Source organism: Microplitis demolitor, chromosome 9 (genome assembly GCF_026212275.2).
Source record: "Microplitis demolitor isolate Queensland-Clemson2020A chromosome 9, iyMicDemo2.1a, whole genome shotgun sequence".
Lineage (NCBI taxonomy): Eukaryota > Metazoa > Arthropoda > Insecta > Hymenoptera > Braconidae > Microplitis > Microplitis demolitor.
The window spans coordinates 12,418,529-12,443,323 of NC_068553.1; the positions used below are offsets into that span (position 1 = coordinate 12,418,529).

Consider the following 24,795-nt stretch of genomic DNA (forward strand, 5'->3'; position numbering starts at 1 on the left):
CTATCTCGTTACTTATGATGAAAGGAGGTGGTTGTTCGACTACTGCTTCACTCGATATGTACGATATAATACGAAACGAAGGTAAAGGGAGCTGTCTTTTTAGGGCACTCTCCCAAGCTTTGTTTGGCCATGAAAATGAGCACAGCCACCTTCAGTTCATCATAGTCCAAACTGTTTTTGAAAACTGGGAAACTGAAAAACATTATCTTCTGTTGGGTTATGATGTTTCAACTTTTCAAACACGTAATCAATATAAAAGATCATTGAGTAAAACTTCAGAATTTGCAACACAGTTTGAAATAAATGCTTTCTCTAAAATATTTAACATCCCTGTTAGGGTGTTTATCAAAAATTTTAGTACTGATACGATATTTTCCCTTCAATCGACTTTTTCTGAGAAACCTGTTGCAAATGAAGATGATTACATTAATTTGTTGTTTAGTGGTAATTATAATGAGGGTCATTTTGAATTATTAAAAAACAAAACTATAAAAAATGTAAAATACAATTTGAATTCTTTTCAATCTAAGTTTACTTACAAGCTCTGCTTACATCAGAATAAATTTTGTGAATTTAATAGTATTAAATATATTGAAAAAGAAAATTTGAGCAACGTAGATATAGTTGAACCCGAGATTTCTATCAGTTCTAAAGCGAACAGTAGTTCTATGATTAATAATAGTGATAATGATAAATTAACTAGTGTTAACGAAGATAAAAATTATAATAGTTTGATCTGCAAAATAAATACTTTATTGAGTGATTCTAAGTCTAGTTCTAGCAAAGATATTGAAGATAAGTTTTGTAGTTTAGATAATATTAAATCTGAAAATCTTGGTATTTTAAAAAATAATAAATTTTATAATACAAATGTCGCTGAAAAAGATGTTAATTTAGATCAAGATAAAACCGTGACTTTTACACCACTTCAAGGTTCAAGTAATCTTTCGACTTCGCGTACTGATAATAAGGATCTCTTTAATTTAATTGAGTCTGATCATGAAGATCATGATAAAAATATTCTTCCTTCACCTGCAAAGTCGATTTTATCGGACAGTGAATTTACCTTATCGAATGACGAAGATTGCAGTTCAGATAATGCTGAAGAAAAAGAAAAGATTCGAAAAAAATAAAAAAAAAAATAAACAATTGTCTGATAATGAAGAAAATGATATTGAAATGAATACTGTTCGAGCAAAAAACAAAAATATTTATGGGGAATATTTAGGAGAAGTCTCATTCCTTACGAGTAAAGTAGCAACAAGAGAAAATTATATGAGCGTTGATTTATTGCGAGCTGTAATAAAAGAATATATGAGAACTGAGTTAAACTGCTACTGTCCATTGGCTTTTGAATCAGGGTTTCGAGAAAACAGTGTAAATGTAGTTGAATATGCACACTGCAAAGTCACAAGTCATGGCGCCAAGTATAAATTTGAAGTTATTGAAAGAGATGGTCACTACGTTCAACTTGATGTATCCAGTAATATGAAAATCGAATTTCCACATAAACCTCATGACGATCCATTCACTCAGCTTACAGGTCCTCGGCGAAAGCAGTTTTTCAAACTTTCGAAATATCGATCTAGTAGAGATCTGTATCTCGATAATTGTTGTGAAAGTTATCAGGAATACAATGTAAAAGGTTATACTGATAAAGAAGTAAAAATGGCCACCGTTGAAAAAGTAGTCTCTGAAGGTAAAGTAGCAAATCGAAAAAAACTGAAATTATTAGATCTTAGAGATGTTGTGCAACAATGGATCGATGATGATAATCTTAAAGATAAATTTATTCGAGAATGTAAGTTGTCATTAATAATAATATTGGGTAGTGAACAACAATTAGAAGTAATCAACCCTGCCATTCCTGCTATTGCTCATTCAGACTCAACTGGTGCACATGTTAAAATTCCTGGTGATTTTCATTGTAAACGAGTTTATTACTATGCATTAGTTTACAAAGCCACAAAGTCTACTATTCCTTTATGTCAAATGATAACTAGTAAAAATGATGAGGATTCCATTTCCAATTTTTTAAGGTTACATGCTGACGTTGTCAAAAATTATTTCGTTAAATGGCCTATTAAAGCAGTAGTCACTGATTGGAGTTGGCCGTCTATGCATAGTGTTTTAAAAGTTTATAATAATATGGGTATAAATGAATATTTACAAATTACATTCGATTATTATATAGATAATACCAAAATTCCCAGAAATATGAATCTCAACCATAACAAAGCAATTCTCATGGAATGTATGGGAAAGTTGATACTTTGTCGAAGCAAAGACGAAATGGACGTTACATTTAAATTAATTGCGAGCATATTGTTGACAAAGGATGAAAAATCAGCCGATCGTTATATGGTTGAACTTGGAAAATTACCGGGTGACAGAAATAATGATATTACAGGTCTTTTAATAGAAACTGATACATTTATTTCTGAAATCGACGAGACTGATGGTATTCACCTTGAACTGTTATCAAAAACAATTAAATACCAACCAATTTATCAGAAATCACCATTTTTTGTTCATTTCTCGGGTATTATTGAAGAATTATTAATCAATTTTGCTGAAAGAGAAAGTAATGTACAAAATGTTACAAATCGATATAATAGCAAAGAATTTTTAGATTATTTGTTACAATTTTTTATGGCGTATGCTTCTCTATGGAGTGGTATATTATTAAATTTAGTAGATGAAAGCATTTCACAAGTTTCAAATGCTTATTCGGAATCACATAATAAGTCATATAAGCGTAGAATCTTAGATGATAATAAAAAAAATAATACGATCGGCGATACAATTAGAGCTTTGAAAGATGACATTGATTGTTTACTTGCAGAGGAATACTTATTTAAATTAAGAACCGATGATACCGTAGAGATTAAAAAATATCCACCTGTCGTAGAACCTGCTGCTAATCATAAAGCAAAAGATCCGTGGGGGAGAACCCGAAAAGATATTGAAGCAGTGAAACCAAAAAAAACACGTAGTAGATATATTTCGGGTCAAAATATTATTAGAATCAGTAAAAAAATTGTCGAAATTGATTCCCAAACAGAATTACCGTTAAATAATGATATTAGTGACAATAATGATGGAATTAAGAAAAAACGGTCCAGTAGATCGAAAAAATCAGATGATAAAGTTAAGAAAATAAAACGAGATAAAAATAATACTGTACTTGTCTCTCAAAGAGATAAGCTGATAGATAGCTTACCTAATGGTCTAGTAAATTCAGTCGTTTATTATGTTAATTCTAATTCAGCCCTTCTTAAATTTTCTCGTTATTCTGCAGATCAAAAAATATTTTACGGTTTACATGAATTTGAGTTAACACCAAGAGAATTTCATACAGTAGTTAGTAAAGAAGGATGGATAGACGGAGAAATAATAGACTCGTTTGTATCAACCTTAATGAAACAATGGCGCGATATAACTTCTGTTCCTACTGATTTACTGTATCCTATACTTGGTCCTACGTGGAGATCGGTAAAAAGAAATAAATTATTTATTCATAAACTTAATAAAGAGATCGGTAATATTATATTATTACCTTATTGCTATCAAAGTCACTGGCGCCTACTTCTTATGAATAGAAAATCGCAAAACCTATTGCTCTTAGATCCATTAGAAAAAAGTACCGATATTTATAGTTGAAGAAGCATTAGTCAAATTCATAGAAGAATGTGATGTAAGGAGTCCATTTGGGAAATTAAAAAGGGTTAAATGGAGATCACGTACAGAAGATACCAAAAGACCATATCAGGCGATAAATGATACATCAAATTGTGGTGTGTACTGCATGTATTATATATAATGTATTTATGAAAATACTGCGTTCGACATTAATTTTGATCCCGATGAATTTCGCAGAACAATTGCTCACAGATTGTGTTCAGTCATGAGCTTGATTAATTTGAATCAAGCTTCGTGCATTTCCGCTCGGTTCGGGAGTTGCCGAGCTCGCTACTGACTGAAGGTCAGAATAGTGCCGGGTCACTCGCTATTTGGGCCCGGCACATACAAAATCTAACTCAGGATCGTGTCAAGACGTCCTGAGAACCCGCTACAAGCTGACCAATCACAAAATTCGTCTTATATTGGTCAGCCTATGAGAGAGCTCGCTATCAACTGCTACCTGTTGGCGCGCTTTTAAGCCAATAGGAAAATTCGCTATATGCAGCAAGTCTGCCACGTCGACACCAAGCTCCTCGACGACTCAACGACGCTACCAATTTTCATTCAACAACGTGCTTCGCTACTTGCAACCTCGTGCTTGAACCGCTTCAGTAAATAATTTGTGTGAAATTATAACTAAATCGCTACGCTAAATTATCCTCAATATTTAGACAGTATATCAAGGCTGCTATTTATTGAGAATAAATAAATTGTTCTTCCGCTAATAATTAATTGTTAATTAATTATTGCTGACTTAACCGCTACTGACCACGTGTCAATTTATACGTGAATAAAATACCTGTGAGTTTGCTTTCGCTATCGCGTATTATTTTCTAGTCGCATTCGGTTGAACATAAGTTCTCATAATTTTTAAGGTGTAAATAAATGTAAATAAATCTATAATTTATTTTGTGATAAAATCTGAGTAATTTTTAATTGTTTAACCAACCTCGCCTAAACCAGATCCAATTAGTTTATTCGCTCATTTTACAGATTGATACTTGATTCTGATGATGTCCGACACTGTTGTTTATTTTGTTTAAATAAAATAGATTATAAATCTGATAAAATTGATTGTATTAAATGCAAACGTGCTATACATCAATATTGTAGAGAGAACGATGGTAATGAGACAGAGAATGGAATAAAAGATGATGAATTAAAACTTAAAACTAAAAAGAGAAAAAGAAAACAACAATCAAATTTATCAACATTTATTTGTCGACTTTGTAGAAAATATGATAGTAAGTCATGAAAGAAAAGTCTGACAAATAAATGTTGTTAAATGTGAATTAATTGTTGTTTCCAACATTTTTAAAATCTCTTAATTATAAATTCCTTTCGAATAGAAAAAAAATTGCCATTACATCAATCCATCGTTTCGTCAATCACGTTTAGTTAAGAATGTGATCCCATATGGTCATCGTAGCTAGTCATACGGCTACAGAAGTAATCCGCTTGCCACCATTTGCCGTTTGATAAGCTGCCGTTACAATATGGGATACCTTTCTTAACTAACCTCTAAATAGATGACGGAGTGTCGTGGTGAGGAAACTATTTCGTAATGATCAGATTTTTTTTCCTATGAGAAGTATTTCACATCCTGTTATTTCTGCGTCATATCTGCTTCATTCAATTCTATTCTAGACATTATTGGTGTACAATACACTAATTTTATTCGATTTACAATTTATTTTGTACATAAAAAAAAAAACAATACTCTCAAACATCATATTTAAGTATTAATTTGATAGGCACAGTTTTGCTTTTATCGTAGAGATAAAAATCATTATTGAATTACTATTTCATTTAATACATTCTGTAATTTTTACAAGCCGTACATGATTTGTGCACATCTTTTATAAGTAGAAATGATCTTATATGGTTATCTTTTGTCCGTACTTTATATAACAATGATTATTTTAGCACCTATAATGTTCTAACTACAATTCATTTCTTTGTGAACTGGATATATATACTTTTCAGCTTCTTAAATATCTGTAATCCTACCAAAAACAGATTCTCTGTAAAACATCGCGCCAAGTACACGTTTAAAATTTTTTACAAATAAGAAAAAATTATTTTTTACAAAAAAAATAAATCAAATCGAAAAAATACCAAAAGTACCTAGTATGATGCAAAATCATAACAAACATTTTCATGAAATTTAAAAAAAAAATTGTATAACAAAATTTCAATGTACTTGGTGTGCGTTACTACATGTACTCAAGCAAAATTAATTTCTAATAAAATCAAACATGTTTTTTTTTACTCTTTTGTAAGCACACCAAGTACATTGAAATTTTGTTATACAATTTTTTTTTGAAATTTTATGAAAATGTTTGTTATGATTTTGCATCATACTAGGTACTTTTGGTATTTTTTCGATTTGACTTTTTTTTTGTAAAAAATAATTTTTTTTTTACTTTTAAAAAATTTTAAACCTGTACTTAGCGCGACTTTATACAGAGAATCTATTTTTGGTAGGATTTTAAGTACTTGGTATTTTTTCGATTTGATTTATTTTTTTTTGTAAAAAATAATTTTTTCTTATTTGCAAAAAATTTTAAACGTGTACTTGGCGCGATGTTTTACAGAGAATCTGTTTTTGGTAGGATTTGTTTTCTTTTTGTCGTGTTGATTGTGAATAGTTTTAATGCATACTATTAAAAATCGACTTCCAAACTAAACTCCAAAAATCCGTCTTAAAGTAATGCGTAGTCGTGATATATAACACGTGAGGGTATACTGTTTATAGTATTATTTTTTAGAAACAATATAATAGTACTAACTAATAATTTAGTACTGCCAAACATTATAACCTGCTTGATCTATTTTTATAAGACAAATAGTTGCAGTTATTTAACGACAGTCCCCATTAAAATTAACGTCAAATATATTCATCAACGTCGGGCTTTTCTGTTAATAATTTTAAATATCAAATGGTTTAGTGGTTTGACCCCTCTTTCAGCATCTTTCATCTATTACAACTAGCAAGTGGTGCAAAGTACTTATCCTCCCTCTCCTTTGACCCAAGGGTATGCTTTTCTTTTTTTTTAGAATTTCCATGGACATATGAATATATATATATATATATATATATATATATATATATATATATATATATATATATATATGCACTAGCTATTGCTTGCGCGCTTCGGTTGACACGTCGTAATGTTGGATGAGTCTTTATTTTTTATTTATTATTGACATCGACATCTTAACATTTACCGTTTAAATATTCGTAAATATACTTATTCTCTTGCACTTTTCTACGGAAAAAAAAAATTGTAAGTGGTTTTGAAAATTTTTAGAATCATCTGATGTGTCATTAGTTGTTAGTCTATAATAATGACTTAATTAGAGAAAATTATGCGTATTTTCGACGCAAGTAGTAAGTAAAAATATTTCAATTGATCTACATATATATATTGGGTGTACAAATTAGTTCGGTCTGTTTTAAAAAGATGGCTCTGGCTGTCATGAATGTTTTATTGTGACAGTTGATCTCGGTGGTTTCAGAGAGGTTAGACATCTGTCAATAACATTCCGTTCCCATCACTTCGAATTTCGTAAAAGTACTTGTTTTTAATTTTTTTGAATATGTCAAATTTTGTGGTTACTAAGCAGCATCTGCGGGAGGTTTTAATTTTTTGCTTTAATTGGAAGAAAAGTGCAGCGGAAGCGCATCGAATGCTTGTGGAAGTTTATGGTGATAATGCTCCAACTGATAAATCATGTAGGGAATAGTTCCGACGTTTTAAGGATGGTGATTTCAGCGTTGAAGATAAGCCTAGACTCGGACAACCAAAAAAATTCGAGGACGAAGAATTAGAGGCATTACTCGATGAAGATCGAAGTCAAACACAAGAAGAGCTTGCAGATAGTTTAGGAGTGACTCAACAAGCAGTTTCTGTACGATTTAAGTCCATCGGAATGATTCAAAAACAGGGATACTGGGTTCCTCATGAATTGAAACCAAGAGACGTTGAAAAGCGATTTTTCACTTGTGAGCAGTTGATTCAAAGGCAAAAAAGAAAGGGTTTTTTACATCGAATTGTTACTGGAGATGAGAAATGGATATTCTACGATAATCCCAAGAAGAAAAAATACTACGATAAGCCTGGTGAATCGTTACCATCGACCTCGACATCAACAGAAAAGCGAAATTTGAGTTCAAAAGTCATGCTGTGTATTTGGTGGAACCAAAAAGGTGTTGCGTACTATGAGTTGCTACAACCTGGCGAATCTATTACGGGCGATCGGTATAGGTTACCATTAATTCGATTGAGCCGTGCATTACGTGAAAAGCGGCCGGAATACGAACAAAGACATGATAATGTTATTCTTTTGCACGACGACGCTCAACCTCATGTCGCAAACGTCGTCAAAAAATATTTAGAAACACTCAAGTGGGATATTTTACCACACCCGCCGTATTCTCCGGACCTTGCTCCTTCGGATTACTGGTTATTCCGACAGATGCAGCACGACTTGGCACGTCACCGGTTCACTTCTTTTGCAAAAATAGAAAATTGAATCGGAAGTTGGATTGCCTCGAAAAACGAATCATTTTTTCGAGATGGAATTCGAAAATTGCCTGAGAGATGGGAAAAAGTAGTAATCAACGATGGACAATACTTTGATTAATCTATTAATTTATTTAGATTTAAAAATAAATATATTTTTAACAACAAAAAACGGACCGTATTAATTTGTACACCCAATACATATATATATATATATATATATATATATATATATATATATATATATATATAGCACTAAATTGCCTGATTTTGGTACTGTCTAGCGGATATAACTATATATACAACGAAAGGGTTTAAAATTTTGACGTAAATATTGACTGCAAGTTGTTTCCAACGTTCGTAGAAAGTTGACGATAATCTACTACCGCAACCTGTCACCAAACTTTCTGAGAAAATTGAAGGCAACTTTTCGTCAATCCTGTCAACTAAGGGAATGCCAGCTATTGGCATACATTGGAACAGTATTTGCGGCCAACTTGATAGCAAGTTGCAACAGTTGGTTGCCACTAGCTCGCTTCCAAATTGATTATCAGAAATCGCTTAATGAAGTTGTATATTTGAGCTCCAACTTAACTCCTCATTATAAACCAACTCAATATAAACCGATCCGATTTATTTCAATTGCAATCGTTTGTTGGTCGTTTGTCGATCAATGTTGACCTATCAAAGTTGTTTGAGGGTTAATTGCTTAATTATGAAAAAGTAAATAAAAATTAACCTTTAATTTTTTTCATTGAACCCTTCTATTTCGATATTTTTTTTATTTTTTTATTTAAATTGCTAGGAAACCGTTTGTCGGTGATTGTTGGTGAAATCAAATAAAACAGTAATTTATTTATAACAAAAATGTAATTAAAAAACTAGAATTTCCATTAGTAGTCTTCAATAAATAATATTTTTTTTTTTTTTTGTATAATGATATTTTGTTTTTGTATAATGATATTAAATCTTCCGTTAAAAAATTAACTTAAAAAAAAATTATTTGCTTCCATTGATTAAAAACCTGATTTCCAAATTTCGCCAATAAGGTATTGACAGGTAGCGCCACAATGTTGGTAGATGTACGAAATTACCCTAAAAACCACTTTAGATTAAAACTGACAGTAATTTGACAATTGAAATTATCAAAATGTGCTGCCTGAATTGGCCGACAATTTGATAGCAAAACTTGAAAATAAAATTAGCGGTTAATTTTTTTTTTAATTTAGAAGTTACTTTTTTTACTAGAAAAAAAACCCTAATAAAAGTTCCCATGAAATTTTTGTCAAATGTCTGTCAAATTCGGGCTTTTCCGTTTTTGACGATAATTCGTATACGACTTTCAAAATGAATTTGCATTCGAATTCGGGTAGTAAATTTACGTCAAATTGTATAGCAAGTTGTATGCAAATTCTCGTCAAAAACGGAATAGCCCGAAGTTAACAGACATTTGAGAACAATTTCATAGGAACTTTCCCTAGGGTTTTTTCCTAGCCAAAAAAAGTAACCTCTAAATAAAAAAAAAAATTAACCGCTAATTTTTTTTTTTTTAACTTTTGCTATCAAATTGTCGGCCAATTCAGGCAGCACATTTTGATAATTTCAACTGTCAAATTACTGTCGATTTCAATCTGGAGTGACTGTTAGGGCAGTTACGGCAGACGTCAACTAACTCTAATAGCACAATTTGCTTGAGCAAAAGTTTACTGTACAAAAGTTTCGTTAAATTTTTCCTCAAATTTCCGTCAACTTTGGACTTTTCCATTTTTTACGACAAGTTGTATGCAACTTACTGTTGAATTTGACGTAAATTTACTGCCCGAATTTGAATGCAAATTCACTTCAAAAGTTGACTAGAAAAAAGTTGTCTTTAATTTTCAGGCAAATTTTATGTCAATTTATCGTTAATTTGACTTGAAAAATTGTTAAGTATATTTTTACGCTCAAATTGTAGACAATTTTACGTATCGATTTGCATGCCTTCTGAAATGGTAAGAATGAACATTATCGACCATTTTTTTTCGGACAAATTTATCTTAAAATTGAAGAAAAATTAACCTCAAATTTTTATTTTCAACTTTTGCTGTGATATTGTCTGCAGATTCAGGCAGCAGATTTCAGGTAATTTCAACATCAAATTACTATCAATTTCAATGCTATTAGGGTAAGTTTAGTAATTCCAGCTATTGGCCGTGCTTAGCTGAATTAAGTCCTCTGTGAATTAAGTTAAGATTTAGCATAGTAGAAGCAAAGCATACTTATTAGACTAAATCTTAACTAAATCTTGTTAGGCACACGTATAGGATTTAGTTCGGCCAAATACGGCCATTAATGACAACATCTGTACCTATCATCGCGCTAAATGACACGGTTTTGGTACCACCTTTAAAAGCCACACTCTAAATATAATTGCTTAGCAAGTTCTGCAGTGAAACATTTACGGGTAACTTAACAATAAGTTTCTGGGAAGTCATGGCTGGATAATACTTGCGTGCAAATTGATGCAAATCAACTACCGTCTGAACGTAATTTGACAGAAAAACTTGTCATCAATTTGAAGTGAAACTTACAGTCAACTTAACGTCATTGTCTGACAGTAACACTTGGTCGAATTGAACTCAAGTTACAGACAATTTACTGTCAACTTGAAGGTAACTGTTTGCTCTCTAACACTTTTCCTTCGAATTGGCTAATACGGCAGTAGCTTGAAGTTAACTCACGGTTGGAGGCTATCAGGGACCTGGCGAATATAACTAGAGAGAACATACAACATTCAAAATTTTTTAGCAATCCACAAATTATATTTCCTAAATGAAAGGTATTATTTGACGCAAAATTTAGTTTTAGTCAATAATAATAACTTAATTAGAGATAATCATACGGATTTTCAATGCAATCACTAAGTAAACATTATACTTTAATTGATCACTTCATAAATATATATACATAGCACTAATTAAAAAGTTGGTGTCAATTAAATGTGACCAAATTGGTGACTACTTTCCGCTTTTGGAAGAGTTCCTATAAGTTGTTATCAAGTTTCTTATAACTTGGCAACCAGTTGCGGCTAATTTAAGGAAATGCCAATTTCTGCGGTCAACTTGATGACAAGTTGCGGCAATAGATTGTCGTTAGCTTGCTGTCAGCTTGGCTATCAAGGTTGATACTGCTTAGCGAATAGAACTACACCATAAGGACGTTAAACATGAGTTTTACATAATTGTCAAAGTTTTTTTTGCAACTATATAAAAGCATTCCTAACAGCACAGTTTGCTTTAGCAAAAGTTTACTTATAAAATTTTCCTTGAATTTTTCATAAAATTTATGATTATGAAACGAATTTATTTATGCTCATAAAAAATTTGCATACGAAACTATAGTAAAAAAATACAGACTGAAGCACCGCTGGTGGCGAAAAAACAAATCACTGCTACAGAAAAATTTCAATATTTACTGAATCATGGCATTTCTTACAACTTTTTATTCTCTGGCAGTGCCCTTTTCGCATGAAAAAATTTGTAAAAGGATTAAAAATGGGGGTACTATAGTATATGCTGGCCTAATTTAATTATTTAAATTAGTTATCGTAACTAAAATTGGTAAAGTTTCATAATTTTATGACGAACAATCAATCATCTTTCGATTGCAAAAGGAATTTTCTAGATATTTTGTTTTTTAAAAAAGTTTTTAAAAATTGGAGCTAAATACCGTTCTGTCTACGGTATAGAGACACGGTAGGCTAGCGCCATGACACTTCACACATATATATGTGTCTGAACGTGTACTTGGCGCGAGACACTACCGTGTCTCCTGATTTTAGTAAACAAAGATACAAGCAGTAGTTTTACAATTTTCTTTTTGTCAATAAGTTGGTAACTGTTTTTTATAGTCAAAATCATATGATATTCCATTTCTTTTACTTGATTTATTTATAAATATGTTATTTTCATTCATCTGACTAACTAATTATCAAGTATGCGACGAAATAAATTAGTGAGAGCACATTCGTATAACCGGTTATTATTTCAATGTGTTCGATACATATGTGTATATTAATTACTTAGAAGTCAATTAATTCATCTTGATGAATTTCTGTACTATATCGATTGGTGAATGACAAAAATTTCTATACTTTCGAAATAATTTTTCAATTTGCTCCCTACTGCTGAAAACTAAGATGCATAGAATTTTAATTAGCATATAAATATCTTGATTTACTTATCTATTAATTAATTATGTATTAGTGTCAATATTAATTTTATCTTACTTGATTTTCTTAATTTTTAAACATCTGCTTTATCGGTTTTAGGCATTTTTAATTCATACTAATAGTGTTATTTAATGATGACTCTGTAATGGAATTATTTTTTAAATTTCTTATTACGGATTTTAAAAAAAACTTCTCCGGAATCGTATTCTGTGTTTCTTTTAGATTTCACTAATTCGTTATTTTACTACGAATTCTCTCAAGTTCACGATTTTTTTTTAATATTAGCAATAAGTTACACGATAGATATTTTCATTCAATCATAAATATTATCATTATTTAATTTCGATAATTATTCTTTGGAATTAGACTTTCGAATAGTAATTTTTAGCTTGCTGATTTGTAATTTTTTTTTTTTTTAATAACGTGAATATGTTACTTTATGTATTAAACGAAAGCATTTGTTATTGGAGAAAACTTGAATTAACTAAATTTACTATAAACTCTTTAGAAATAGTAATGAGGAAAAGCTGTAACAAATGTTCAATTGATTGTTTACTATAATATTTATTGATAATTTTCAGTTCATTCTCTTTATTAATGTTAAAATGATATTTAATACAAACTTTAATCAATATTCGAGACTTGACTTCAAAAAGGTGATTTATAAATACTTAATTGTTGTTATAACTGATTTGAAGGAAAATATCAGAATTTTGAAGTGCTAGATATATCAGTATGTGGTTACTAATAAAAGTATGATATTATTATTTTCAATACTTGGTATTGCTTTCCTTTGTTTTGATATAATAATGAATGGACTTTTTTATAACTACTTAACAATATTTTCGTGGTTGGTTTAAATTGAAACTGTAAAAAGTATGAACTTTCTTATCACTCGATTAAAAATATTGTTAAAAGGATAGTATTCATATCTTTCGATATCTTTGTAATTTTGTTACGATATATGAACAGTGCAACTTGCAATAATAATATTTTATAATTTTTCATATTTATATGAGCAGCGTTTATAATTTGTACATAATCATTTATATTATCATAATTGTAAACGTTGGAACTATGCATTGACACTAACTTCTCTTAGTTTATAGCTAAAAAAAGATCTTTAATAAAATAATTTTCGACAGTTGTATATAATCTATAAAATAATAATCAATTTTTTATACTTACTGTTTATCATTTGATTAAATGCATCATAGACTAAGTGACATATTAACTCAAGTATAGAAATAAACTCATTCGTCATCGTCAATCTCAAGTAGATTTTTAATTTATGTCAGAAATATATAATGAGCAGTATAGAACGGATTAAAAAGTTAATTACATCTATTCGTTCATAAAAAATATTATTGATAGCATTTAAACGACTAAATAAAAAACGTCTAGAATTTTATAATCATTAATTTATTTTTGCTTAATATCTTTTAGATAATGGTAAGTAATTTTCGATTGCTTACGAATTACTTCAGAAGTTTTTTAAACGGTACATGTACTGCTTGAGAAAATCATATTACTAAGATGAAATTTTGAAAGGTAAAAAATTCGTTATAGCTTAAAGGATTTCATTATATGAAAATGGATTGTATCATAAGGTTTATACAAGAATTAAAATTTTTTATTATTTAATAATACATCAATTTGAAGAAAAAACTTTTTTTTATCAGTAACGTCGTAGTTTCATTTGGCAACGTGATCCATGATTTTGCATTGTACATATTATCTTTAATTTGCTTTAGTTTAACGTAAACATCTATCTAAAAATTAATTGACAGTACTGTTCTAATTATTTCATATGCACATGAATATTATATCTCACAATAAATTAAGTACATTATAGTTTCCTATTGCTACTTTATCAGTGATGGATAATGAATCTGTATTTATTTTAATGATAGATTTTTCAATCATTGTCATGTATATTGTTTATTTATTTAGAGATTATTTGAATTTTCTACTTCTCCAGTAACTATCTGCCGCAATATTTGCATAGTTTAATAGTAAAATCACTGTAACATGGGATGTATCGATTTGTAAGTGAGAAAATATTATTATACTTATGACACGAATATTAAAGCTGTCATTATTGTCATCATAAAAAGTCAGACAGTGATGAACTTTGTTTGATTGGAAAAGTTATTTTTTTATTTCTTCTATTTAATATGTTTTCAATGCCGCAGTTGTAAATGATAAATTTATTTTTTTTTTACATAACAATGTTTTTTGTAAATTTCATATTATCAAAATTTTGAAATTTATCATAGCTTATCAAATGTTGGGTATCTATTATTAGCATCACACAATGAGTATTAATATTTTGTAGATAATAGCTATTTTTCTATTGCACGACAATACACATAATTTCTCAGCAATATTATTTTTACATAGAACTGCTGGATGCGCTTAAACTGCTCATATTTTATAATTTATTATCCATCTTATAAGTGTACTATCTAATTTACATAATTTATTATTATTGATAGAGCAAAGATTGAAGTAATGACATTGACATAAAAAAAAAATATTCTGATCATAACGAAACAGTTTCCTCACTATCGCGATACTCCGTCATCTATTTAGAGGTTAGTTAAAAAAGGTATTCTGTGCAGTGATGGCAGCTTTCTAACGGCCACTGGTGGCAAGCGGGATTCAACTGTGACGTACGAATAGCTAGCAAAACCATACAAGAATATTTTTATAACTAAACGTGATTGACGAAACGGTGGATTGTTGTAATGGCAATATTTTTTTTTATGCATAATTGATTATGTGGATCTTCAAATTTTTTATTTCATTTTTTTCTTTTTGTTTCGTTAACTAATCTTTATAATTATGGTAAAAGACTTAGTACCCCATCAAGTAACTAATACCCGATAACGCCATGTATTTTGTATATCTATATTTAGTAAAATTTAGCAAATAGAAATATACTTATATATGAGTGATCAGGTACTAGTTTCCTGATCGGATACTGGGTCTCTTACTTAATATTAATAATTACTATTGTCCAATAGATTAATGTGATCATCACTCGAGAACTAATTGTATATTTAAAATTCAAAAATTTCAAAAATTTTTCTGATTTATTATTTTAAATCATATAACTATAACTTTGTGTACTTGAAAATCGGAATGTTTCTTGCGGAATGAAAATAAAAAATTAAAATGAAAGGAAAAAATTAATTGGATCGAGATTTCTGAATTGTTTCGCATGAAGGCTAGTACGCCAGTCGAAAATTGCGACGGCCACATATTACTCCTTAAGTCACCTGCAAGCAGTCAAATTACACAAATATTTTTCATTTTCGTTGCGTGAAAAACGTTCCGATCTTCATATATATATAACTTTTTTGTTAAACTAAAATAAAGTAAGAGCAACAGTATCCAGCCCCATACCAGTAGCCAACCACTTCATGTTAAATTATATCTATAAATATTTTAAGCCAATGTTAAAGCATATGTCCGGCTGGCTACTGGTCTATAGGGGCTGGGTATTGGTTCTTTACGCTACATGTACATATTATTTTGATAGAGATTTATGCTCTTCGTGTACCTAATATACCATCGTTAATGCAATAAAAGTATAATTTTTCTGTACATAAACATAAATAAATGCACTAGAATTATCATTATATTTGTAAATAGATAATATTAAAATTTATAATCAGCAATAAACTTGTTTTTTGTATTCAATTTATAAAATTTTTTGCAAATTGTTATTTTGAACTAATTAGTATACATTATATACTAATTAAAATTCATCTTTCGAGTAAATATTTTGGTAAATGAGAAAGAAAGAGATTTTGTTTCAATATTAATAATCTCTATTAAAAAATAAATGTGAGATTGCATGGGAAGCCATAGAAATCTATATTGGAAAGTATGGATTTACGTAAGAATCCATAAGAATTGATGTAAGTATCCATGTAAGGAATCACGGGAATCTGGAATCCCATATGGAAAATCCACATAGAGAAATGTTAGTACCTTAATTTCAATAAATTAATATAAGAATATGGGTTTCTATAGAATTAATTTCTGTAAAATTTTCGCCGAATCAAAACTAGGTGTAAATATTCTACAGAAAAAGAGATTGTCTCAGTAATTTTTTCATAATTTTTGGAGGGGCCATAAGTCACCGTCTGTAGTCATATAGACTTCTCTAGCGTAAGGGTAGGTGAAGGGTTTGATTCCACAAAATCGGAATAGTGTGTAAATATTCTACATAAAAAGAGAATGTCTCAGTAATTTTTTCATAATTTTTGGAGGTGGTATGATGGACCTTTTAAATCTACTTCTTGTGGGGGTTAGATATATAAGGGTGGTTTCGGTAAATTGTCCATTTGACCCTTGTGTACACGAATCTGTGCCCCTAACACTTAACCTCGAGTATTTACGACCTTAGATAATTTTTTAATTATTTAGATAATTTTGTTCAATGAACGTTTGGAACTTCAGTTACATGAGATCTTTTTAATTTTCGGGTGAAACTATCAGATTTATTACAAAATGTTATAAGGTCTTTTGTATTGACAATTTCATTTTCTACAAATTATTATCAGTCAAGTTTTTTTAAATTCCGCATTGTTTTCTAGTTATTTTCATTTTAATTTCAAGCTCATAAAAAAGTGGTTCTGATCGATTTTAAGAGCTCGACATTAAAATGGGAATAACTAAAAAACAATGCGGAATTTGAAAAAACTTGACTAATAATAATTTGTAGAGAATGGAATTGGCAACAAAAAACTTTCTAACATTTTGTGATAAATCTGATAGTTTCACCGGAAAAGTAAAAAGATCTCCCACTTTACGTCGAGCTCTAATAACTTCTGAACCGGTGGATTTATCAAAAAATGATAAGAGCTCAAAATTTAACTACCACCATATTTTAAGATACCCTTTCGATTTTTCAATGTTCATAAAAAAAAAAAAAATAGTCCCCTAATTTGAAACAGTCTATCGTTTACGCAAATCAGCGATTCCTTCTGCGGCGGATGCATAGATTTTGAAATATAGAATATAAAAATAAGATGCCCAGCAATGCACCAGGAGTGAAAACTTGTTTACCTTCAAAAATATGACGGAAGTGTCTGACAGCTTCATAGATGGCGTGAAGTTCACGATCGTACGTCGATAATTTTTGAATAGATGGCTGTAGTTTTCTGCTAAAGAAAGCAAGTGGTTGCCATTCTCCGTCAACTAGTTGTTGTAGAACTCCACCAATGGCAGTGTTTGATGCGTCCGAGAAAATAGCCCAAGTTGCGTCGTCGTTTGGATGCGCAAGCATTGCAGCGTTGGCTAATGCCTGCTTTGCGTTGTCATAAGCCTGTCGAAGTTCTGGTGTCTCGACGATCAGCGTTAATCCTTTCACTTTTGGTCCCTCGAGCAGTTTATTCAGCGGGGCTGACGACGAAACGGCGGTTTGACGAAGCGAGAGAGTCGCTTTCCGCCGCTAGTGAGTCTCGTTCACGTTTCCCGAGAACTTGCATCCTGGCATACATTTGTACGCAATTTTACCAAACGGCGTGGTAATAACAGATGCCTGTTTTATCAAGTTTGCATGGCTTCGAATTGCTTTGGGAGCGTTGGTTTGGTTTTCAAGCTAGAGATCTGCCGCGGTTCTTGTTGAAAGCTGATGTCAGAGCTGCTACTTGCCGAGATAGTTCGCTGACTTGTCTCTGCAGCGCCATCGTCTCCTGGGAAGATGATGATGATGAGGCTAAAGCGGCGGTGTGAGTAACCGGAAACATCTCGTGTAACTTGTCAGCTGTTTTAGCTAACGCCTCGATGGTAACTGTGGTCGGAGAGATAGCTAGAAGCTCTTGTGTCTTCTAAGGCAAGTTTGTCAGCCATCTTGCTTTTAGAACTGCGTCATCGATGGTCGGCGCGAGTGATTTAAGATGGCGGAGAAACTGCGATGGGGATCGGTCACCGATCGCTTCGCCATCTAGAAGCTGACGTAGTTTAGCTTCTTCATACTTTGAGAAACGCGATGAGCGTGGCTTTCAACTCCGCGTGGTTGAATTTCTCTCTCTCAGTCGCTACGCCGTGAATTGCAAACTGAGCCTCGAGCTGCGCAAACTATAAACTCACTCGCTTCGGGTTGAAGTGAGGTGCCTTGAGAGAGTTGAGAATCAATGGTTTGGCATCCACGTAGACTTCGTCTTTCTTGCCGTCTGGATTAGACATCGTAAATGTATGTGGGACACTAACACGATAAAACTAACACAAAATTTTAATACCACTGTAAGCGGATTAGTGTCCGTCGAAGCTGACTCACCGCTTAGGAATGTTCAAGACGCTTCGAGTCGCACGAAAATTATCACTGGGCGAAAATTGAACGCGCACGATAATTTTACTCACTGTATTTTACAGCGGAATGCACTGATCACTTTTATCACAATTCAATTTGCATCCCGATGGTGTCCCTTAAATTATAAACTAGTGCGGCATATGTCCAAAATGCCCCGCAACACACCAGCCGTAATAAAAGGCTTGCACAACACTTAATTCACACACTTCACTGTTACAAAGAACTCGCGGAATTAATATGTCGCGATTAGCTATCAGCAAAGACGCGATGTTGTACACTTAACAAACTATTTGCCACGTGGAACGTGTGCACGAAATGGCGTCCTCTTGAAAATGACGTCGAGCAGTCACCAATGTAGTGACTGGGATTTGGTTCTTGGAACTTAATCACTAGGATAAATAAATTATCTGACTCCAATTGATTATATTAACAGAGTAATAAATAATTAGTTTTATCTAATAAATTATATAATACAAAATAATGCTGGTCGCATTAGATATGTGTTAGATAGTTGCCGTGTATCTCTCTATTGTACGCGTGTACTGTACTGTGTACTTGTGTGAACTGTTGCTACCGAATATCGTATCCGCGTGGGGGAAAATGTTCGGCGATCGATGGTTGACGAACTTATCCGAAATTATGAATATCAAATAATATAAGTAGTGACGTGGTCGCTATGTATGTATATATATATATATATGTATATATATATATATATATATATATGTATGTATAGATAGATAGATATATATTAGTTGAGACTGTTCATAAACTATGTACTATACGAACTCCCAGACTATATATACTCAACTATACATTTACTCATTTTGGTATACTTCTAGACCAACACAGGCACTCATACATGCTTACCCATACGCACAAATATATACCTTCACGTGCACGAGTTACAAGAAAGATTCACGCTAGATAAGATTAACGTTATACGATAAGGAGTTACAAAAATTTTTCCCTACCGCGCCGAAAGAAGTTTTACTTCAAAAAAAAAAAAAAAATAGCTGAACAAATCTTTGAAAATTAAAACAATGAAAAATATTTTGCGTTACAAAAAAAAAACCGCATCCATTTAGTTAATTTATTACTACTAATACCTTTTTGTGAAATTGAATGTTAAAAAAAATCTGTTCGACGCAATTAGTTTTTAATTGTTTAAAGGTGTTATTAGCTTTTACGACTCCATTCCTTTAATTAAAGTTGATTGATTTTGATTCGGCTTAATTTGATGAAATAGTAAAATTCAAAATCGTAATTCACTTTTACTGTCTTGGATATTCCGGAAAACTATTTGAGAAAGTACTGGTTACTACCTTGGAAACTATACAGTCCTGTCTTGCGTAGTAACCACTATCATCTACAGATCGACACACGTGCTATCTGTCGATAGTATTTTGTAATATCTTAGAAACGTGCCTATACTTTCCGGAAGAGTACTCGTTACTTTACAGATGCCACTGACTACTATCTAAGAGTGTGCTATATGAGATATTGGAGGTTTCTGTCTGGTATAGTAACCAGTACTGTCTAGAGAGTAGTGGATACAGTCTAGATGGCATACAGTACTTTCTGAAATTTTTTTTTCACAGAAAATACTCAGTATTATCTCAGAGAGTTGCCACTACTGTTTTTTTTTCCGTGTAGTTTACAATCCTAAAAGTCTTTGTTTAAATTACAATGTTAAATAATAAAAAATATAACCTACATAGTACATTTTGAAATAAGACATTAAAAAGTGATGTTTAAAAAAAAGTCTAGTCCATGATTACGATGTTAACATCGTAAATTTTGGTAGAATTTTCTTTTCGTGCATGAGCACAGTTCAATAGTTATGAGCTCTTGAAATCTTATTATTCAAATTATTTACTTATAACGATTAAGGTATTGAGTATAAAGACAACAGTTATTTAAGAATTCCATAAAAAATCCAATGCACTACGTATATGCGCGGGAAATTTTATCTTTAATAGCTCAATAAATTTGAACTTCAAAAGTCTCAATTATAAATTTATTTAAATTATCAGTTTAAACTACTATCTGTTGAAAATAATCTGAATCAAGATTCTTTAGCACTATTTTAAATATATAAAAAAAACTCGTAGAAAATTCATCATATCATTAATAATTGATTATTGATTTACTTTCTCTATCCCATGATTACGAAAATCGAATAAAATAAAGTTTTTTTTTGTTTTGAATAGCTGTTGGTAGCGAATTTTTCGATAAATTCAAATTTAAATTTATAAAACTAACTGAGAAATTTGTTGTTTTCGAAATTTAAATTAACTTACTTAGAATAATTTAGAAGTCTGAGTTAGTGGAAAAATTTTTGCACTATTTAAAACTTTTATATCATAAAAATTAAAGTCGCAATGTATTTTACCTTACTTTATTCAAATGATTGTTTTTTACTGTCTGTAGGATTAATTTTAAATAACATCAATTTTAAAGCTCATAGTTATTTAAAAAATATATAATTTTTATTAAAAAAAGTTTTATAATAAAGATAATGTTTTTCATCTACAATTAATTTGTAAGATCAGAAAATATCATAGCAAGACTTTAATCGAACTGTATTACTTTGTAAAAAATAAGTTGTAGGAATTAAAATGATTTACATAAAAGACTCTATCACATTTTAAGATAAGTCTGAAAGTTTTGCCAAAAAAGTCATATGATAGTTAAATTTACTATGAATCCATCTTTGACCTCGAATAACTTTCGAAAAATTAAATTTATCGAAAAATTATAGGAGACCTTTTTTGTAGAGCGTTCAATTTTCAACAGAAACATTCATTGATTTTTCTGATACACTAATTCCCTGGTGAGTGATAAAATTCCAAGCTGTAAAAAAAAATTTTCCTATGTTATTTAAATCGGAAATCGAAAGATACGATAGGCTACCTCTAAAACTTAAAATTCAAGAGCCGATTTTCTGGCAGAATTTGTATTTTGACATATTTCATCAATTTCTGTCGGTGCCCAAAAAAAAAAATGTTATTTTTCGGATCACCCTAATTTTTATATTATAAAATAATTCCAACTTTTAATATTGACTACAAATACATTTTAGAATTATCTGATGTTTTTGTAAATTAAAACTATATAGAAAAAACAGTTAACTCGAATTCAGAAAAATCCGGAAAACCAAAATTATCTTGCACCGAATAAATAATTATATGGATATTTTTATCTTAAGTCAAATTTTTTTTAAATCGACGTATTTCTATGCTTAAATTGAAAAATTTTTGATTGCTTAAAGTGTTTTTATTTCTTGGTATGAAAGATATTTTTTGGAAGAAAGTTTTTCGTTAAAAGTGGAAATAAATATTTTTTAATTGAACAATTGAAAGCAGAACATAGTAAAATGACGAGTTATTTAAAAATTCAAGTTGTAGTAGAACACATGTACCTATTATGAAATCTGGAGATTGTTTATTAATTATGTATCACCATTAAGATGTTTCAAAAAAAAAAAAAAAATTTCTTTTTATGGTATCCAAAAATTGAAAGTATAACTAAAAATAAGAATTTTGGTACCAATCCGGACTGTTAGTAATGATATTAAGATTTGCCTCGATCTATTTTTCTATTTTCCATTTAAATAACACGGAAAAAAATTTTTTTGTTTAGAATTTTCTAGCTCACAAACTAATCAACTGATTTTTAGGCACAATTAACGTTTTTGTAGGAAATTGAACGCTTTACAAAAAAAGTCTCATATCATTTTTTAATAAGTCCCATTGTTCAAAAGTTATGTAAGCTTCAAGTCAAATTTACAGTAAATTTTGAGATTTTTTTACTTTTCTGGCGAAACTATCAGTCATATCGAAAAATATCATTGGAACTTTTTGTAGATAATTTTATTCCTGACAAATTATTTTGAATAAAGTTTTTTGAAATTCCGCATTGTTCACAAGTTATTTTCATTTCAATGTCAAGCTCTTAAAATCAATCAGAAATCTAATTTTTTAGGAGTTTGACATTGAAATGAAAATGACTTGTGAACAATGTGGAATTTCGAAAAATTTTGTTCGTAATAATTTGTAAGGAATAAAATTATCTACAAAAAGTTCTAATGACATTTTTTGATAAGACTGATAATTTCGCCAGCAAAGTAAAAAAATCTCAAAATTTACTGTAAATTTGACTTGAAGCTTACATAACTTTGAACAATGGGATTTATCAAAAATGATAAGAGACTTTTTTGTAGTGTGTTCAATTTCCTAAAAAACTGTATATCGGTCTATTCGGTCTATTGATTTATCACGGACTTAAAAATACTCAAAGCTTGAAAAAAAAATTTTCCTGTATTATTTAAAAAGGATGATTTAAATGGGAAATAGAATTTTTCAATGAATTAGATCTCTAATCGAGATAGGATTTTTTTTTCTTGCACCAAAATTTTTCTTTTATGTTGAACTATGATTTTTTCCACAAAAACTTTAAAAAAAAAAAAAATGTTGCTCTGAAATGACGCACCCTAATATATGCATTCATTTATATTACTAGTGTGCTTCAATTGTACAACTTTTACAGTTTTTTACAATGTTTCACCTTTCACCCTAAGCTCTTTTCTCTTTACGCTCCCTACGCTCTTTTACCCTTTTTTATGCAGATGTGGTCCGACTTATGCTTACTGTACTGCTTCATTACGATGATGCCCTACGATCTCACCTTCCGGTGGAAGTGTAGTGGCATAGGGAAACCACAGAGAAAACTCATGCCAGTACAGTTTTCGGTTTGGGCGAGGCTATAGTGATCGATAAAATTCCCATTTACCGATTACTAAACTAAGCGGTCAGCCAACTAGGTAGCAATCATGCTCTATGCAACTTAACTTTGGTAGTCACCCGAGCCACATTCTTAATGGATCTCAACGACACTCAATATTCATTATCTGTGGACCATTTTCGAGATCAAGTTCAAGAATGAGCAAAATCGGTCAATTAGTTTAGAAGTTACAGCATTTCAAAATGTCAATAATTCATATTGTTAGTGATACTTTCTTCAAAAACTTTCGAATGTGTCAGCTTATCAAATTTCTATAAAATGCATCTGAAAGCTCTTTAAATAAGCTTTAATTTTTATGTCTCTATATGTGCCTAGACAAATAAAATTATTTATCTTACCACTCATTAAATGAAATCTTGCTATTGCAATCGTTATTGATGATGTTTAAAAAAAACTTTTCTATGGCTTTTCCGATGCCTCCGATTGTAGTTATACACTTTTACATATACTAGCGTCCATGTTTCTCGCGCAAGCATGCTCATGTCATTTTTCATATATTTATTTTAATGTATATTACTGTAGTAATTGTGTATATTTTTATACTGTTTGGGGCTCTTAGCCAATCACGTTACGAATAGTTTGGCTTTACATATTTTTCATATCTTTTATATTATAGGGATATATGTATTATGAAATCTACTTCCATTTTGGCTGCCGAATGGCCATTTTTTATTTCGTATTTCTTAATTATTTCTGAGTCTATTCGATTGAATGACCTGAAATTCGCAGAAAAATTGATGGCTAACAAGATCTTTCGATTATCAGTTAATTCGTTGATTAGTTAAAAAGTTATAGATACTTACACTCATACACACTCACTCAGACATCCTCGTGAAAATAGTTAAGATAGCTTCTTAGGAACTCTAAACACCAAAAACTGGTAAAAACTCGATTTTCGAAAATCGGAATAATAACAATTACTTTACGAATGTTTTGAAAATCATCTATTACCATAGCGGTAAGATGAAAATGTTTGAAAAAATAAATACAATTTATAAAAATATCAATTACTATTATTATTAGTTGTTTTTTTTTTATTTAGTTTATTTAAGGTTTTTTTTAACATCGTGGTCATCAACGACTACCGTAATTACAAATTTAGTATATGGGTCATTCCACCAAATAAAGTTATTTTTACGGGGCAACCCTCGTCGAATTGATTCAAACTTTGTGGAGTCTTCCCATGTATTTAATGAAAAATTCTCTGAAAATTTGAGCCGTTAATATGCAGCAAT

General features: G+C 30.6%; 1 protein-coding gene across 11 annotated transcripts in view; it reads right to left on the minus strand.

The window, feature by feature from the left end:
• LOC103577800 (zinc finger protein 271) overlaps positions 1–24,795 on the minus strand; it is a 124,570-nt gene that overhangs the window by 65,955 nt on the left and 33,820 nt on the right. For 3 of the 11 annotated variants that reach the window (XR_008404310.1, XM_014441798.2, XM_014441803.2), the window contains one exon: positions 21,327–21,610. The exons of 7 other annotated variants lie outside the window; for them this stretch is intronic. Coding sequence is in view for 1 of the 4 variants with exons in the window: in XM_014441803.2 (XP_014297289.1) it covers positions 21,580–21,610 (31 nt within the window). In the remaining 3 variants the exon portion in view is untranslated. Of the gene's footprint in view, positions 1–13,888; positions 15,112–21,326; positions 21,611–24,795 lie in introns of those variants that run through there. One more of the 11 variants, XM_014441800.2, reaches the window with a different exon arrangement.